Source organism: Muntiacus reevesi, chromosome 13 (genome assembly GCF_963930625.1).
Source record: "Muntiacus reevesi chromosome 13, mMunRee1.1, whole genome shotgun sequence".
Taxonomy (NCBI): Eukaryota; Metazoa; Chordata; class Mammalia; order Artiodactyla; family Cervidae; genus Muntiacus; species Muntiacus reevesi.
The window spans coordinates 9491445-9510390 of record NC_089261.1 but is presented as its reverse complement, the minus strand read 5'-3'; the positions used below and the strand labels follow the sequence as shown (position 1 = coordinate 9510390).

Genomic DNA, 18946 nt, shown 5'->3' with positions numbered 1-18946 from the left:
GGAGGATGGTCTGGGAGTCTGAAGAATACTCAGTCTCTGAGCAGCAGATTCCCTGTGTCTTGAGCCACAGGACAAAGAAAGTGGAGCTTAAGAAAAATACAATATGCAAGGATTAAAATGAATCAGTTATGTTGATTTCAACATGGTGGTTTTGCAATATGGATAAATTCCTCCAACAACAAGCAAATCAATCCACTGTCGCTGAAAAAAAAAAAAAGAAACACAAAACTGGTGGCAGGCAGGTAGAAAGTCCTTCTTGAACTAGAAATGACTTTTATCTGAGAGTTTTAAATAGTGTAGCTTGAGTGGACCAAACTCCTGCCGTTCACCTGTCATCATTCATTACCTCTGTTTGTATCCAGACTCATTCGTGTCACATGTGAGATCCCCATCCACGGCCACCTCTGTGGCCAATAGACTGCCTTAAAACTCTCCTGGACCAGTCAGTCCCTCTCAAGCCCTCCCTCTGCCAGGGTCCTGTGACCCATTTTCCAACTATGATCTGGAAGCCCTCAGGACAAATTTGCAACTGCCTAATGGCCCTCCTCCATGCAGTAGAAATATTATTCATCTGTCCCTGCTGGACACAGAGTCAGAATCCTCCCTAATCACCATGATCACATGGCAGTAATTTTTTTTTCACATGACAGTATTGATCACATTGACCCCACGGCCCAACAGTCCTGACTGTGTCTACCCCTGACCAATCAGGGGTGGTGGTCAGATGGTCCACACTGGTACGGATAAACCAGATTGATTGGTCAGATAGTCCACGCTGGTACAGATAAACCAGATTAAATATTGAAATGCGTCTGTTGCTGATCCTGAACCCTGAGTGACCTTCACTGCCTGCTCCCTGTCCTTTCTGAGGACCTTCAGTTGAAGGGTGCAGCCAGCCCACGCCCACCCTGGTGGAATAAACGCCCCAGTCTGTCTTTCCTCTCATCTCCTATGGGGTTCCCCATTGGCTGCACCCAATGTAAAACCAGAGGACAAGGAGTCTGTGGATGAGGTCCATACAAAGAGCAAGGTGGAAAAGCATGGAGTGACTCTGAGAAGCAGACAGAAGGTGTTCAGCCCCACAGGGGAGAGGCAGTTCTGATAAAGGAGACCGGGGCACTCTTGGGCAAGGAAGATGAATGTCAGTAGGCAAAAACCAATGTGTCCACTGCTCTGCTGACCTCACACAATATTGATCGTATTGATCTCCGTGACCAGAGCTGCCACAGTGCACACTCCAGTGGGTGCCATGCAAATATTATCCAGTGTGAGTGGCACCCTCAGGAGTTGGACAACCCATATGGACCACAGGAAAAGGGACGGCCATTCTTACTTTCCTGACCTCAAGGATCCTCTTACCCACGTGGATAACCTTGTCTGCAGTGGTCCTGGAATTGCACTCTGTTGACCAAAGCCGCACCGTGACTGACCCTCATTCTCCCCTGACAGGTGTTCTGGGCCATCGGGACGGTGTTCGAGGTCGTCCTGGCTGTGTTTGTGATGCCCAGCCTGGGCTGGCGCTGGCTGCTCATCCTCTCAGCTGTCCCCCTCCTCCTCTTTGCGGTCCTGTGTTTTGTAGGTATCTTTTAAGAGACCTCAGCCTTTGCTGTTGGTCTCTTGCCATTCACTATATTTCGGTGGGGAGGGTGTGGAGGAGGGCGCCAAAGCCACGTGGTAGCCTTAAGATTCTCTCTTTTAATCTGAAAATGAGACCAAGGGCCGGGGCCAGGAGTAGGTCCAGTACAGGGTGTCAGGTTTCCTCCAGACTCTGTTGGCATGTCCTTGAGGGAGATATCAAGGGGGCGGGAGATATCTTGCCTCATCCCCCCATGATAGAATCTTAAATATTTGGCTTCAAACATGGCTGGATGCTTCTGTAACAAGCAAAGCCTATATATTCATAACTTAACACGATAGGAGTTTATTTCTCATTCACAGAACAGTCCAGAATGGGTGCTTCTGTTTGACAGGTGTGATTCTGGGCAATCGTCTGTTATTGTTGTTTAGTCACCAAGTCGTGTCCGACTCTTTGCAACCCTATGGACTGTAACCCACCAGGCTCCTCCATCAATGGGATTTTCTGGGCAAAAATACTGGAGTGGGGTGCCATTTCCTTCTCCAAGGGCTCTTCCTGACCCAGAGATCAAACCCATGTCTCCTGCACTGGCAGGTGGATTCTTTACTGCTGAGCCACCCGGAAAGCCCTTGCAATCTTCTACACACAGACTGAAGAAGGGCATCACTTGGCCCGGAATATTCTGCTTATACGCCATTGGTGAAAGCATGTCACATGGCCTTGCCTAGGTGCAAGAGGTCCTGGGAAATGTAATTTCTGGCTGGGTAGCCATATTTGAAGACAACTCTATACTATGGAAAGGGAAGCATGAATTTTAATCTCTGCTACATTCTCATTTTACTGATGAGGACACTGAGGCCCAGAAAGGTTGATTGACTTGTCAAAAGGCACACAACTAATAAGCAACAGAAACCACTTGAACCAGATCTTCTGACTCCAAGTCTCTTACTCTCTTATTTCACAGACCACTGTTACTTTGTTTTATGGAGATACCTTTATCTAGTCACGTGATGTTGGGGCTCTTTGAGGCCTAAAGGTATTTCTGGTTTCCTTCTGTCTCTTAGATTGAGTTTGCAAGATGATGCTAAACACAGATGAGGCTTAGTTTCTTGAGAGATAGAGAGATGATGATGATGGTGTTGAGAGAGGTGAAACTTTTTCTTTTTTGGCGGCAGTCTTAATTCAGCCGTCACCTGGAACTCAGAAGCACCAAATTATAGTCATAGCAACAACCACAATGCAGCTACATCAACCATTCCCAGCACTGTGCTGAGCATTTAGGATAATCCCATCTAATCCTCTCAACAATCCTAAGAGGGAGGATCTATTATTATCCCCATTTGATGGATGAGGAAATGGAGGCTCAGAGAGGTCAAGTTTTTGCTCAAGGTCACAAAGCCATTATAATCAATGGCAGTGCGGGAACTTGAAGCCAGGCTTCTGGCCCCAGAGCCTTTGGCCTTTGGGGCTTCACACACGATGAGTGTACGGCTGGGACCAAGGCTTCTGCTCCGTGTGCCTGGCCACATCTCCGTCTCCCATCCCCACAGTGGCTGCCGGAGAGTGCCAGGTATGACGTGCTGTCCGGAAACCAGGAGAAGGCCATCGCCACCTTAAAGAGGATAGCCACGGAAAACGGAGCTCCCATGCCTCTGGGGAAGCTCATCATTTCCAGACAGGTCAGTGCCAGGCAGACAGACTGCGAGTGTTGCCGCATGAGCTGGGGAGCTTGTGTGCGTGAGAGGGTGGGGGTGCAGTGGGCAGGACCCGCAAGGGGAATTCGGCAACTTCAATCTGTGTATTTTCATTGCCAGGTCTTACAAGTGCCACCTGGAGCCTTTAGCCAGTGACTAGAGAAATGTTGTATAATGTCCCCTGATGGGGGGACTACTCTTGCTTCAATTTTATGTTTGAGCATCCAGGAAGTCTGATGAGCAGATGTGGTTGCTCAACAATAAACCCACATTAGGAAGTGCCATGATAGACTTATATTCAGGGCACTGCACCACGCCTGTGTAGACATCCTTAATGGATGGTGCATTATCGCTCCCCACGTCAACACCGTCAGGGACTCCTCTGCAGTACAAACAGATGAGCAGCTACTGTGGGTGCAAGGGGGGAAAGGAGCCAGATTTAAAGGCTGCAATCCCTGCCCTCAAGAATCAACCCTGCAGCTTATAAAAACATCACAAATACCGTTAAGCAAATGACAGAGCTTACAAGGAAATTATTTTTAAAAATAAAATTACATTTCTATATTGGGCGAAAAGAACTGAATGGAATTTCACCAGCTCAAGAGGAAGTATTAGGCTGGGTCTACACATGGAAGCCAAGGATATACCCCAGATTTGCTTTGAGAAGCACAGGGGTGGGGCAGGGGGCCCCCCAAAGAGCCTGGGGGCAGGAGGCTCATTTAGTTGCCTTTGGGGAGGGACTGTGTTCTCCCGGCTCCCTTCTGTGTGAAGATGCTCTGGTTGGAGAAAGTATACAGTGATTTCCAATGTGTGCTGCAAAGCGAAAGTGACAAGGCTGGATGCCCCAGTGGTGGGCTTCTCTTTGGAAAGGAGCTGCTGCCGCAGGGGCCTCCCTGTGTTCTGGGGTACCCGGCGGCAGCGAGTATTTTTTGGGGGGGGATATTTCCTTCTGGGGTAGGTGCATGGCCACTGCCCACACAACTGCAGGGGAGGAGAGTAAATGGCATTCTTTGTCTTAAAACAGGAAGACCGAGGCAAAATGAGGGACCTGTTCACACCCCATTTTAGATGGACAACCTTGTTGCTGTGGTTTATATGGTAAGAGCTGTTTGTTCACGCTTGGGTCCCCCTCATCTGCACCCTGTTTGGGGTTTTGTTTGAACTCGATGCAATGAGAACTCTTCCATCTTGGGCAACGTTTGCAGAACTGAGCATCACTTTCCTGACCTCTGTGTTACTCAAGTATCCCCTGTACTGTTGTTTGCTTAGCCTTCTTTTATTTGACTCACTTTTTACTCTGATAATTTTTTTTAAATTGAAGTATAGTTGATTTACAATGCTGTGTTCGTTTCTGCCGTATAGCAAAATGACTCAATTATACATATATATGTATACGTTCTTTTTATATTCTTTTGATATATTTATACACATATATATATGTGTATATATACATTTTTTATATGTATATATACATTTTTTAAATCTTCTTTTTGTTATGGTTTATCCCAGGACACTGAATGTAATTCCTTGTGCTATACAGTAGGACAGATAAATGTCTTTTAAAAGGAAACTTTGTATAACTGCTTTAAGGAAAAACTGTAATTGCAGACCATAGACCGAAGTCAGTTTTTAAAGATAAATATGGTCAGCCCTCCCTAGCCGTAGGCTCCACTTAAGGACTCAGCCAACTATAGATGGAAAATAATAGAAAAAAAAAAAATTCCAGGAAGTTCTAAAAAGCAAAACTTGACATTGCTGTGTATTGGCAACTATTTACATAGCATTTACACTGTAGTTACAATTCTTTACACAGCACTTACGTTGTATTTGGTATTGTAAGTAATCCAGACATGATTTGAAGTATACCGGAGGATATGTGGGATTCCCAGGTGGCTCAGTGGTAAAGAGGCAATGCAGGAGTCGAGGGTTCAATCCCTGAGTCAGGAAGATCCCCTGGAGGAGGAAATGGCAACCCACTCCAGTATTCTTGCCTGAAAAATCCCATGGACAGAGGAGCCTAGTGGGTTATAGTCCATGGGCTTGCAAAGAGTCAAATACAACTGAGCGTGCACGCACATGTGTGTAGGTTATGTGCAAACACTACACCATTTTATAAAATGGACTTGAGCATCCAAGGATTCTGGTGTTCGCAGGGGCTCCTGGAACCCATCCCCCACGGATCCTGAGGGATGACCATACAGTAAAAAGTAGCTAAACTGATTGTTTACCAGAGGCAGGAGGCATGAAGCCTCTGTGCTCACAAGACAGACAGACAGGAGAGGTGTTAGGGACTCATTAGCGCGTAAGTAAGACTGAGATAGGATTAAAGAATCAAAAGGAAACTTAGGGGAATCTTTTTTTCACAAAGAGATTCTTTTGCTGTATCCAGCCCACTCTCCATTTATATTACCTTGTGTACCACCCAGCACAGGGCCCATATTTTGGGAACCCCTGATTTGGTCAACATGGGCATTCTCAGAACTTTCAGTTTTTATCTCGTTCCACTTTTTCTTAAATAACAACCATGCCATTGACTGGAGGGCATTTGTAGTGAGTACTCACCTTACACCCCACAGCTAGTCAAATTTCAGCCATTCTCTCAACTCTTCCAACTGTGTAATTTCTACGGCATTAACAGTGTGGAAAATTAGCCCAGTTGAGGCTCTGTGACCTGTTTTCACCAGTTCTCACTTTTCCTATTCACCTTTGAGCAGACGTGCTAATGAGCAGGGGAGTGTCTTCAAAAAGGGCAGTTGCCGCGGAGGTGGGGGTGGAGTGTAGCAGAGGGTGGGGGGAAAGCTTTGATGATATACAGCACCAGGTTCCAGCTCTGCCCTCTCCCCCAAGAACTGAATCAGCTCACCAAGGCTTTAACACCTGCTGTGTGCCCAGTCCACATATGGAGCTGGCAGGATATTTTAAAAGGTGGGGAAACAGAATTGAGAGTATCTATCTTTGAGTGCATGTGATTCTGTTGGACGGACACTACTTAAATCCTAAGCAATTAATTAGAGCCTAATTTTAGAATACTATAGAAATCACATTTGGGAGCACATATTGTAAGGCAAGGAGGTTAATCATCGGCTTCTGATTATGACTGAGCTCCCACATAGCTGCACTATAGGACGTGATATTCTGACCCTACAGACTGGAGTATTCCGGTTCCTGGGACAGTCGGAATTTAATTAACTGCACCATTCTGGTCTGAAATGCCCGTGAAGTCTGCAGACCCCACACTTGGCTGGGCACGGAGCAGGTGTTTAATAAATGCTTGGTGAAGTGATTCAGTTGATCACGGAGACAGAGCTCTGCAGTTTCCTCATCCCTGCTATTCAAAGGTAGAGTGTTCCACGTTTGAGTCAGTTCTAATGACTATAATGCAGGAGACCTGGGTTCGATCCCTGGGCTGGGAAGATCCCCTGGAGAAGGGAATGGCTACCCACTCCAGTATTCTGGCCTGGAGAATTCCATGGACTGTATAGTCCATGGGGTCACAAAGAGTCGGAGATGACTGGGCGACTTTCATTTTCACTTAATGAGGTAGATGCACCTACAGCCTATTATACAGAGTGAAGTAAGTCAGAAAAAGAAAAATAAATATCATATACTAGCGCATATATATGGAATCTAGACAGATGGTATTGATGAACCTATCTGTAGGGCAGTAGTGAGATGCAGACATAGTGAACAGGCTGTGGACACAGGCCGGGGAAGGAGAGGGTGGGATGAGTGGAGAGAGTACATGGGAACATCACACTACCGCATGTAAAATAGGTGGCCAGTGGGAATTTGCTGCGTGACCCAGGGAGCTCACACTGGGGCGCTGTGACCACCTAGAGGGTGGGATCGGGTGGGAGGTGGGAGGGGGGTTCAAGAGGGAGGGAACATATGTGTACCTATGGTTGGTTCATGTTGCTATATGGCAGAAACCAGCACAGTACTGTTAAGCAATTATCCTTCAATTAAAAATAAGTAAATTAAGATGTTACAAAAGTAGAGTGTTCCAGTGAAAGCTTTCTCAAGCTGAAGTGGCATGAAGCGAAGAAGTAATTACCTGAGGACACATCTTGCTCACGGCTTCCCAGGTGGCTAAGCGGTAAAGAATCTGTCTGCCAAGCAGGAGACACAGGTTCGATCCCTGGGTGGGGAAGATCCCCTGGAGAAGGAAATGGCAACCCACCCCAGTATTCTTGCCTGAGAAATCCCGTGGTCAGAGGGGACTGACGGGTCACAGTCCATTGGATCACAAAAAAAGTCGGACACAACTTACTGACTAAACAAGAATGAAGACCATCTTGCTAGTCAAAGAAATAATAAATGGAAATTAAGCACAGATGCTCACAGACACAGTTCAAAGGGAATGGCAGTTTGAATTTGAAAAGGAATGTCTTTCTATGTATAGCTGAATCACTTCGCTGCACAGCAGAAATTAACACAATATAAATCAACTATACTTCAATAAAATAATTTTTAAAAAAAAAGAAAAGAAAAAAAAAAAGCTACTGGCAGCTTGGTGCTGAGATGCTGAAGGTAATTCCCGGGGAAGGGGCTTGGTGGCGCCACCATCACTGCTTGGGGCCAAGACCTGCCTCTACAAAACAAACACTGGATGCTATTTTTGCTTTCCCCCCTTTTTTTGTAAAAGTGAAAAATTTCCTCCGGCGAGCAAAAACAGGCACTAATATAGACTTCGTGAAAGTGAACTATAACGAAGCAAGCTTTCAGAAAGTGGGGATTACCTATATTATTAAATATATCTCCCTTCTCTTCCCTATTCAGCTCGACCCAAAAGCTCTAACATCTTTTGACATCTGTCAAAATGTTTTCTACCAAATTTTGGTTCCCCCAGTTTTTTGCCTCCTTTTGCCAGTTGAGTGAACAGCTTTGGGGGTGGCTTGTCTGTGATATAATTCAGTTCTTTTGGGGTTTTTTTTTTTTTTTTTTTTTTTTGGTTGCACTATGCAGCATGTGGAATCTTAGTCCCCTGATCAGGGAGCAAACTCATGCCCCCTGCATTTATCTTAACCACTGGATTGCCAGGGAAGTCCCTAAAATTCAATTTTCTTGATCTTTCAAAGGACACAGGATCACTTCCTTTTAGCCCATCAATATGTTTTGTACCCGCCATCTTCTTGCTCAAGCGGTCCAGGAAAACTGGCCCAGCATGGCCTGAGCCCAAAGCCTAGTCTCTGCTGCTATGGGTGGAAGTCCTTCACAATGGAATGGGAATGGGGGCTTGCATTTCTCCCATCATTTCCTTACACTTCTTGCTTGCTTCCTGGCAGGTTTTCCAATGCATTTTCTTACTATGGTTTAGTCCTGCTCACCACCGAGCTCTTCCAAGCGGGAGATGTCTGCAGCAGTGAGTATCACAGCCTTCAAGCAGTTAACGCCCTCCACCCAACACACAAGGTCACACACACACTCCCAGCCCCCGTCCTGCCCTCACAGGGCCTGGCCTGGCACAGACTCCAGATTTCTGGCACAGATTTCTGCAAAATCTGAATATGAAAGAGCTGGGTTGTGGTTTCTGAGATGTTCTGTAGAAACCTGGACAATCTTATCATGATAGACGTAACCTTCGAGCAGAATCATATCTTACGTCCCCTCAAGAGGTCCATGAAGTCCATCCCTGAGTTTTACGGCTGTGACCCTGTGGAGCCATCCTCTGTGTGTGCATTAAGTCTGAGAACCAGGTTGGAGCTCAATCCTGGCCACACAATAGAATCACCTGGGGGAGCTTTTAAACAAAGGCAGTGCCGTTTAAACAATGCCCAGACCAATTTAATCAGCATCTTTGGGGTTGGGGCCCAAGCATGAGTGGGTTTTTAAAGCTCCCCAGGTGATTCCATTGTGGAGCTGGAGATGTGACCCAGTGGACAAGAGGAATGAATAAGAAGCAAAATCTACATATAGATGTCTGGGCTTTCAAACAGATCTGTCTTTAAGAGAATATTAGATTCCTAGCATTGAACTCAGGATGGGAGATAAAGGGACAGAGTTCTTGTCTGTTTGCAGGATTTATCTGTTTATCTTTTTCTTGTGAAGCCTTCTTAATCTGAGTTAATTGTTTTGTTTATTAGTGTGAGGATTGGTATTATTAATGAGATAGCAAAGTCCCATCTCGCTGAGGGGTGTGAGAGAGTCTTAAATGAACTGCCCTGAGGAAGCAGTTCAGTTATAAATTCGGGGTTTGGTATTGGTTTAAGCCTAAATCCTCTGTGCCCGTGACAGAATACAAGTTTGTGTGTCTGACTCACAGTGAGGCCAAACAAACCAAATCGTTGGAGTTTAGAGCAGAGAAAGGTGTGTTGCAAGGCCAGGCAAGGAGAATGGGTGACTCATGCTCAGAAACCCTGAACTCCCCGACGGTTTGGGGGGAGGTTTTTATAGGCAGAATTTGGTGGTGGTGGAGGAGAGCTGCAGGGTGTGTGGCTTTCTTCTGATTGGTTGGTGGTGAGGTAACTGGGGGGGTGTCCCAGGAATCTTGTGCTCAGTCTGGAGTTGCCACCTTCCTTCTGGGTGGGGACCTTAGTGCCTACAGAACTCAAAGATATTCCTTGAGGAGAAGCCAGGCTGCACTATTAGGTCTTGACGGTTCCTCCCTTGTTTCTGCAGCCCCTCCCTTCCCAGGCTAGCAAAGTGCCAAAAATTGGCAGCGTGTGGAAGGCCAATAATCGATTACATCACTGCCAGACACAGCTTGCATTTTTGTAGACAAGAATCATTGGCATTAGTGTTAGTATTCTATCATGTGGAGTTGTGAAAGAGCCTAAGGATGTGAAAGGTGGGATAACCTGTAAGGATTCACAGAACAGGACCTTATGCCATTTCAAAGTCTTTCACTCTGTTTCCTAACAGAGGACATGAGGGCAAAAAGATCACACGGAGTAAGGGAGGTCAGCAGTGTGGGGCAGAGTAAGGGGCCGTGGGTAAGTCAGAGTTTTAAACGGGGTGGTCAAGATGGCCTCAATGAGCAGCTGAGCTTTAAAGAAAGACTTGAAAGAGGTGAGTAAATCAGTCATGGAGTGCGCTAAGTCACTTCAGCTGTGTCCCACTGTGCTACCTTATGGACCACAGCCCGCCAGGCTCCTCTGTCCGTGGGATTTCTCAGGCAGGAATACTGGAGAGGCTTGCCGCTTCCGCCTCCAGGGGATCTTCCCGACCCAGGGGTTGAACCCGCATCTCCTACCTCTGACAGGTGGATTCTTTACGACTGTGTCACCTGGGAAGCCCCAGTTCTGGTCTAAGCGCATTCATGTACATGGCCTGTTTCCAGCCTCTCAACCACTGTACCCCCTAGGGTTTATTAGCCCCGGATTGTCAGGAAGCTGGGGCTTAAAGAGGTGGGGCTCTGCCATGCTGGTGGGGGGAGGCACCCTGAGTCGGTCTGAGTCCGGAGCCCGTGCACCTTCCTCAGAACTCCGGCCAGATCACCGCAGGGAAGGAGAGCGGGGAGCGGGAGGACGCGATTCAACCCTGCGCGTGCCTCTGCCTCTCCCTCTCTCCGCCTCCCAGTCTCCAGCCGGAAGAAGGCCGTGGAGGCCAAGTGCAGCCTGGCCTGCGAGTACCTGAGCGAGGAGGACTACATGGACCTGCTGTGGACCACCCTGTCTGAGTTCCCAGGTGAGGGCCTGCACCACGTGGGGCTGGGGCAGAGCCGCCTGGCAACGCGGCTGTAACCTGGTGCCAGCTGGAAGCAAATCCCATTTCTAAAAACAGTCGGGGATTTGTTTTCAAACCTTAGCTACAAGCTGTCAAGGACTGTGAAGGGGCTGACATTTTACTGTATGCTTCACAGAAAGCAAAGGTGATCTTTTTCCGTCACCTTTTTTTTTGGCTGCACCCCACGGGATGTGGGATCTTAGTTCCCCAACCAGGGATTGAACATGAGCCCACGGCAGTAAAAGTGCTAAGTCCTAACCACTGGACGACCAGGGATTGCCAGTCTTATGCCAGTCTTATAGACATATGTCCGTCTGTCACGAGGGAGGTCACTTCTGGCATAAAGTTAACTTTAAAATATCATTATTTTAAAGCATCTCATCACAGTAATCACACACATCGAAAAGACAATTGTACTAGGGATTATAATGAAACCATAGTCTACTACTCTAGCCCCTCCCACCCCTCATTCAATTTCCCAGGAGGAATCACGTTTGTTTCTGAGTAACTCAATGCGTTTTAAAGCAGATTGTCGACATCTAGTAACATTAATGACATTTACGGAAAGTACAGTTTTAAGTGATTGTTCTTACACTTTTGTAAGTCTTTTTATCATAATCAAATATCGATATAGAATATAGAATATTTTTTGACTGTTCCATGTGGTTTGTGGGATCTTAGTTCCTCAACCAGGGTTTGAACCCACACCCTCCACAGCGAAAGCCCAGGAGTCCTTACCACTAGGCCTCCGGTGAATTCCTGATATAAAATTTTTTGGCTCAAAAAAAAGAAGTGACATTGCATCACTTCTGCCATATTCTAGTCATCAGAAGTGGGTCACGAGATCTAGCCCACTCTCAAGGGGAGGGGAGCACACAGGATGTGAAGACCCGGAGGTGGGGGCCATGGGGGGCCGTGTCAGACACCACCTCCCACGGTACCCCTTCTCCCTTGCAGGTGTCCTTGTGACTCTCTGGATTATTGACCGCCTGGGCCGCAAGAAGACCATGGCCCTGTGCTTCGTCGTCTTCTCCTTTTGCAGCCTCCTGCTGTTTATCTGCGTCGGAAGGTGGGTCATGACACCAGCTTTCTCTGGCCAGCTGGCTTATTTCTCAGCTGGTGGTCAGTGGCTCTTTGGACCTGCAGGCTGTGGGTTACACCCTCTGGTGGTCATCTGAAAGATCCCTCCAATCCCTCACTAGGACTGAGTCTGTGGGCTGCCTCATAACTGCCCCAGGCTTAAAGTTGGGGCCTCTGATGGGGGTGAGGGTAGGAGGGCACTTTGCTCCAGTTTACTCTGTCGCCATCACAGTTAGACTTTTGACATCATCTCCCAGTGAGATCCCTCATTTAGCTGTTTAATTCATAGATGGGTTGTAAGTGCTCATTTGTTCTATGTCACTATTTCAAGGTCCTGTTTTTATAATCTGCTTTCAGCATTGCTCCATCTTTTCCATCTATCAAGGTAGAACTGTTTTTCTGGTTCCAAAGGTAGAACTGGCCTGTGCTGACCTTGTAGAGACCCCAGACCATACTGCAGATGAGAGATCGGTGAACAGTCTGGAGATGTAGCTTAGATCTGGGAATGCTGATATTCAAAGACATTGTAGGAACAATGGAACAGGGGTTTGGGGATCAGGATTGTCTTCAAAATACTGAAGAGAAGTTTACTTTCCCTGGTTCAGCTGGTTCCTAGCTCAATTCCTGTCCCCACTAGGTCCTACCTGGACTTTGGATGATTTAGATCATTTCTCCCCAACCTCGCCCCCACCCTGGGCACCACCGATGTTTCCATCTCAGCCTGGAACTTCGGAGAATGATAAACATAAAAGTAGGCCTTCAGAGAGAGCACTGGGGTGTGTGTGTCTGCATGCCTACCTGAATGTGTGTTGGGTAAGGTGGGCTTTGCCAATTTCTAGGGCATAAATCGGAGAAGGCAATGGCAACCCACTCCAGTACTCTTGCCTGGAAAATCGCATGGATGGAGGAGCCTGGTAGGCTGCAGTTCATGGGGTCGTGAAGAGTTGGATGTGAAGAGTTGGACATGACTGGGTGACTTCATTTTCACTTTCCATTTTCATGCATTGGAGAAGGAAATGACAACCCACTCCAGTGTTCTTGCCTGGAGAATCCCAGGGGCGGGGGAGCCTGGTGGGCTGCTGTCTATGGGGTTGCCCAGAGTCGGACACGACTGAAGCGACTTAGCAGCAGCAGCAGCAGCAGGGTGTAAATTCTACCTGGGCAGAGAAGACTGCTAAAAGAAACTGTCAGAAAAAAAAAATGTTAATACCTGCTCATCTGCTGTTTTTTTTTCCTCTTCCTAGAAATATGCTCACTCTGTTACTCTTCATTGCAAGAGCATTTATTTCTGGAGGCTTCCAAGCAGCCTACGTTTACACACCTGAGGTAGGAGGGTGAGAAGGGATGCCTGGGAGCAGTGGTGGGGAGGAGGTAGTTGGAGGGAGAAGCTCTACTTCCAGAAGCACAAAGCCTGGGCTCCTCTGACTGAAATTTGTCCTTGAGAAAGACTGAAAAAGCACACCAACCTCTAAAATATTGCCTGAACTTAGACTCCACGAGACAGCGTGTCCGTTTTCCCACACTCAGGGATGATGGGTTACTTGTTTATATTTATTTTATTTTATCTTACATTATTTTAGATAGGGGCAAAGGGAGGGAAAGAATAGTATGCATCAGATGCTGTGCTGGGGAAGGGACACCAACACCCCTGCCCCCGCCTCCGCCAGCTCAGGTCTGCACAGCTCTTCAGAGCCCTCACTCTGAGTCATCATCCTAAGTCCTGATACCTCCACCCCACCTTCCAGGCCCAGCTCCAACCCTGCCTCCTCCAGGAAGCCCTCCAGGATACCCATCCCCCCAACTTCATTTTACCCTCACTGTCTGTGCCCCTCTTTGGTGTTTTTAGTCCTGCCACATGGCCTGTCCCCCAAGGAGACTCCTACTAAGGCTCCCTGTGGACAGGGCCTGGGTCTCCTACGCTTTGACTCTCATCTGGCCTAGTGTCCCCTCAACAGAGGCTGGTGGATTGATTGCTGGAGCCTCACAGAAGGGAATCAGAATGCTGCTGGCCCTGCAGGGACTAGGAGGCCCAGCGTCTACAATGGCAAATACCAGGGATCAGCAAACTATGGGCCATGTCCAACCTGCTGCCTGTTCTTGTCTAGTCCAAGAGTTAAGAATGGTTTTTATGTTTTTAAACAGTTGAACACCAGATCAAAATGATATTTCTTGACATGTGAAAATTATATGGAATTCATATGTCAGTGTTCATTAGTAAAGCCTCATCAGAACAAGCCACAGCCCTTCCTGTACTGCTGTCCACAACTGCTTTTGTGTAACAGGAGCAGAGCTGAGTAGTTACTGGAGACCAGCTGGCCCCCAGAGCTCAGGTTATTTACTGTCTGGCCCTTTAAGAAAAAGTTTGCTGACTCCTGGCTTAAGCTATTCCAGCTGGCTAGGCCCAAGGAAGAATTGGTTAAATGAATGATGATTGATCCAAATGATAGAATTCTATGTGGCCATTAAAAATCACACACTGGAGAAGAGCAAATATGGACATCGGAGATGTCTGCAGTCTTTTTCAACGAGGAAAAAAAAAAAATCTTCAAAGTGGCATATACAAAAGTATCTAGTGGATAAATAAAACTAGATAAAACTAAAACTAGTGGATAAATCCCCTCTAGGATTTGCCTTATCATAATTTAGGAGGGAAAGGAAATGAATGTGACTGAGACTAACACAGGCAGGACTTTCCGTGGCACTCCAGGGATTAGGACTCTGTGCTTCCAACGCAGGGGGCACAGGATTGATCCCTGGCCTGGGAACTAAGAGCCCACATGCCATGAGACGTGGTCAAAAAATTTTAAAAAGTCAAAACAAAAAACCCAACACAGGCCACTGTGCTTGGTCCTAGATGACTGATTTCATCATTCTACTTTAGTCTGTGTTTGAAATTCTCTATGATAGAAAAAAAACTAGGAATTTCATACTTACTCATTTATTTATTTAGATATAACCACCCAGGGCGGAGGCTTCTCAGATGGTTCAGCAGTAAAGAATCCGCCTGCCAATGCAGGAGATGCTGGTTCGACCCCTGGGTCGGGAACATCCCCTGGAGGAGGAAATAGCAACCCAGTCCGGCATTCTTGGCTGGAAAATCCCATGGACAGAGGAGCCTGGTGGGCCCCAGTCCGCGGGCCGCAGTCAGACGTGGCCTAGTGCCTGAGCAAGCGCAGCACGCAGGGCAGAGAGGACCCCGTTCCTAGGCTCCCACTGCCAGCTGGGCCTCCCGCCTTCTTGGCTGAGTTTCCTGGCCCCTTTGGGGTGAGACTCCCCACCCCGCCCGCCTCGCGGGACTGACCCTAACTCAGGGCCGCCCACAGGGTGAATTCCATCCTTCCCGAGCCAGGGAGGAGGGGGGGAGCTGCGTTCTCTCACGGCAGCCACTTGGGCGGCTGTGTTCCAGGTCTACCCCACGGCGACCCGCGCGCTGGGCCTCGGCAGCTGCAGCGGCATGGCCAGGGTGGGCGCCCTCATCACCCCGTTCATCGCTCAGGTAGGTGTCGCCCCACATACAGCGGGGGGGGCCTGACCAAAGCCAAGGGCGGCAGGCCCTTACCGGACGCTGGGCCCCTGCGTGGCCCTGGGCGCGTGTGCGCGGCCTGGCCTCGTGTTAGCGATCCGCCCTGCAGAAGCAGCCGTGTTGTATGCGAGCGCAAAGCGGAGGCTCGGAAGTCATGGGGCTTGTCCAACGTCACACAACTGGGAGGTCGCGGAGCTGGGAGTCAAACTCGGGTCTCTCTGATGATCTGGCCAAAAACAGTTTGGATTAGAGTAAACAGGCCACCATGCCTTAGAGGGAAACTAATGTCCCAGCCCCCGGTTTCTGATTCGGATGATTCAGTGTCCTTGCAGACTTTTTCAGGTCTTTGTACCTTGAAGCATTTCTGTCTGTTTGGGGGAGATCTTATTTTATTGGAGTCTGTTTGCTTTTTTTAATATCCAATTCATTTTTTTCCCGTTTTTAATCATTTTTTTAAAAAATTGAGGTAAAAGTCATGTAACGTAAATTAATCATTTTAATTCGAGGACTTCCTTGTCAATTCTGTGGTGAGGACTCCACATTTCTAATGCCAGGGCTCAGGTTCGATCTCTGGTTGGGGAACTAAGATTCCACAAGCCACGTGGTGCAGTCAAATAAATAAAATTTTTAAAGTAAAGTGAATGATTCCAGTGTACCAGCCCCGAGCACCCTGTATCATGCATCAAACCTGGATTGGCGATTCGTTTTATATATGATATTTTACATGTTTGGAATACATGTACACTCATGGCAGGGTCAAGTCAATGTATGGCAAAAACAATACAATATTGTAAAGTAAAATTAATTAATTAATTAAAGAATAATAAAAAATAGAAAAATAAAAACAAAAAAAAGAACTTAATAAAAAGTCAATATTTGCAAAAAAAAAAAAAAAGTGAATGATTCACTGGCCTGTAGCACTTTCATGATGTCGGAAACCACCACCTTGATCTAGTTCCAAAGCATTTTCCTTGCCCCCAAATAAACCTCCGTATCCATTAAACAAGTACTTCCCAGCTCTGGCTCCTCCAGCCCCTGGCAACCACTGGTATGCATTCTGTCTGTGTGAATTTTTTCTCTTCTGAATCTTCTGTGTAAATAGAATTCTAATACGTGTTTTGGCCAAGTTGTTCTGTCCTGGTACCGTTGTGTTTGAACGTTGTACATCACTATTAACTAGCACTGGTTGACGACTTGCCAAGTGCCTGCGTGGTGCCGAGTGAGGCATCTTCTCATTGGGAGGTGACCTCTGCCCTTCTGCCCGTTTGGCAGCTGAAGAAATGAGGTTTAGACCTGCTGCATGATTTGCCTGGGTCATGAAGATAGGAAGCCAGCAGATGTACTGCTTTGAGAGAAAATAAACTCTTGAAGGACTTCTCTGGTGGCCCAGGGGTTAAGACTCCGCACTTCCAATGCACGGAGCATGGGTTTGATCCCTCATCAGGGAACTAAGATCCCACCTGCCTCCTGGTGTGGCAAAAAAAAAAAAAACCAGACTCTCCAGTCTGATGGGATCTGGGTTCAAATCCCAGCCCCATCCTTGGTCTTTGTGTTACTTAATTCTTTTTGTGCCTCGGTTTTTCCCTTTGTAAAATGGGGTTGGAGTATGTACCTCATAAAGCTGTCTTGAGGACTCCATGGGAGTCCAGTGACAAAGAGGGCTTACAGGAGGACCTGGCATCCTCAGTATCATCTGTATGATTGGTGGTGCCTGTGCATCATTAGGGACACTCTCACCAGCGTGTGTCTCCCTCCCCCAGGTGATGCTGGAGTCATCCGTGTACCTGACGCTGGCCGTTTACAGTGGCTGCTGCCTCCTGGCTGCCCTGGCCTCCTGCTTTTTGCCTATCGAGACCAAAGGCCGCGGACTGCAGGAGTCCAGCCACCGGGAGTGGGGGCAGGAGATGGTTGGCCGCGGGGCGCACGGCACAGGTGTCGCCAGGTCGAACTCGGGCTCTCAGGAGTAGTGACCGATGGGGGGCTGCACTGGCCTTTGAGGCTGTAGAGCATGAAGAGCTGGTGGAGCCCAGCGGGGGCACCGATCGTCACTGCCCACATCAAGAACTCACCCAAGGGTACCACCCAGACCAACAAGGTTTTGTGTCTTGACTGTTTGCTCATATTCATCGAGATCCACCCGGGGATGGGGAGGCCTTTGCTTTGGGAGGTTCTCTGTATGTGTGTGTGAAGGTCTGTTAATAACCTGTGGATCTGCATGGGAAAACTGCCATCTCAGGAGTGCCCAGTGACACCAGTAGCCAGCCAGACACCATCCAGAGTCAGTCGGTCACACCCTCGGTGAACAACCACCAAAAGATCTCTGCAGATACAGTCCAGGCCCAGACGGACCCTTGTGAGATCTGCCATCCAGTAAGATGACACGTACCAGCCACCCACTGGATCTGTTCTTAGGTTTCTCCTGCATCGCCGGCCCCAGGCTTTCTTTTTTGAAATTGCAGGTGACCTGGGTATTGCCTGAGCAGCTTTTTCTTGGGTCTGAGAAATGCTCCTGGGGAAGGGGCCCCTCAGTTTGCATCCCCAGGGCTTGAGTAGCGGAGACTCTGGAAGATGGACATGCATTTGAACTTGAGTCTCTTGCATGCTTCCACCTGGCCCCATCTTGGAGTTACTGTCCCTGGTTCCAGGGGATCCAAATGTGAGCACGAGGACAGCTGGGCTTGCACCAGATGACAACCTCAGAGAGTTGTTACCTCCAGGAATTGGGGGTGGAGGTGAAAGGGCGGTGAGAACCAAGCCCACAGCCGAAGCAGGGGCCTCCCCTTCGGAAGTAGAAAAGGCCACTCTGGGGGGTTTCTTTTCTGGCCGCCTCCTTGGTCAGGCTGACTGGTGACTCTCGGGGCAAGAAAACAGTTAAGTCAGGTTTCAGCATTTGGGAGTTGAGTGTGGTACGTGGCTAGGGAAACAGAAAGAGGCTCCCCCAACCACCCACTCCCATCAGGGTCAGGGGACCAGGATCCCTTCCTCCCTGGATTCTCTGCCACCCCTGCAGTCAAGGGCTGGCTCGGTCTTTCCATAGAGACAACTCCTTGGGTTCTGATGATGGACTGCATGGCAGAGATGCTGTGCGTAGGAGGAATGGGACATCCCAGATGTATGAAATGTGCATTTTCAAAGAAAGAGCAGGGAGGTCAACCAGGTTTGGGGGTTGGCCTCCAGAGGAAGGGCAGATTCTGTTCTCAGCAGACAACATCCACTGCCAGGGTTTGGTTTCTATGAGCCTTTTCCCCATCATGAAGGCAGGAACCTAGGGAAGGAGGGAAGAAGCTTCCAGATCCCATCAAAGGCCAGAGAAGACTGACCCTCTGCTTGGAGATGTCTGCTTGAAGTGAACATTTCAAGGAAGCCAAATGTGTACGTTCATCTTTATTAAAACATGTTGGTGATGGA

General features: G+C 48.0%; 1 protein-coding gene across 1 annotated transcript in view; it reads left to right on the top strand.

The window, feature by feature from the left end:
* Positions 1-18946, top strand: part of SVOP (SV2 related protein) — a 67482-nt gene extending 48536 nt beyond the window's left edge. Inside the window, exons 8-16 of the mRNA XM_065904521.1 lie at positions 1450-1575; positions 3127-3255; positions 4295-4368; positions 8556-8632; positions 10789-10896; positions 11893-12004; positions 13260-13341; positions 15422-15511; positions 17299-18946. Of these exons, the coding sequence (XP_065760593.1) occupies positions 1450-1575; positions 3127-3255; positions 4295-4368; positions 8556-8632; positions 10789-10896; positions 11893-12004; positions 13260-13341; positions 15422-15511; positions 17299-17505 (1005 nt within the window). The 3' untranslated portion in view covers positions 17506-18946. The remainder of the gene's footprint in view (positions 1-1449; positions 1576-3126; positions 3256-4294; positions 4369-8555; positions 8633-10788; positions 10897-11892; positions 12005-13259; positions 13342-15421; positions 15512-17298) is intronic.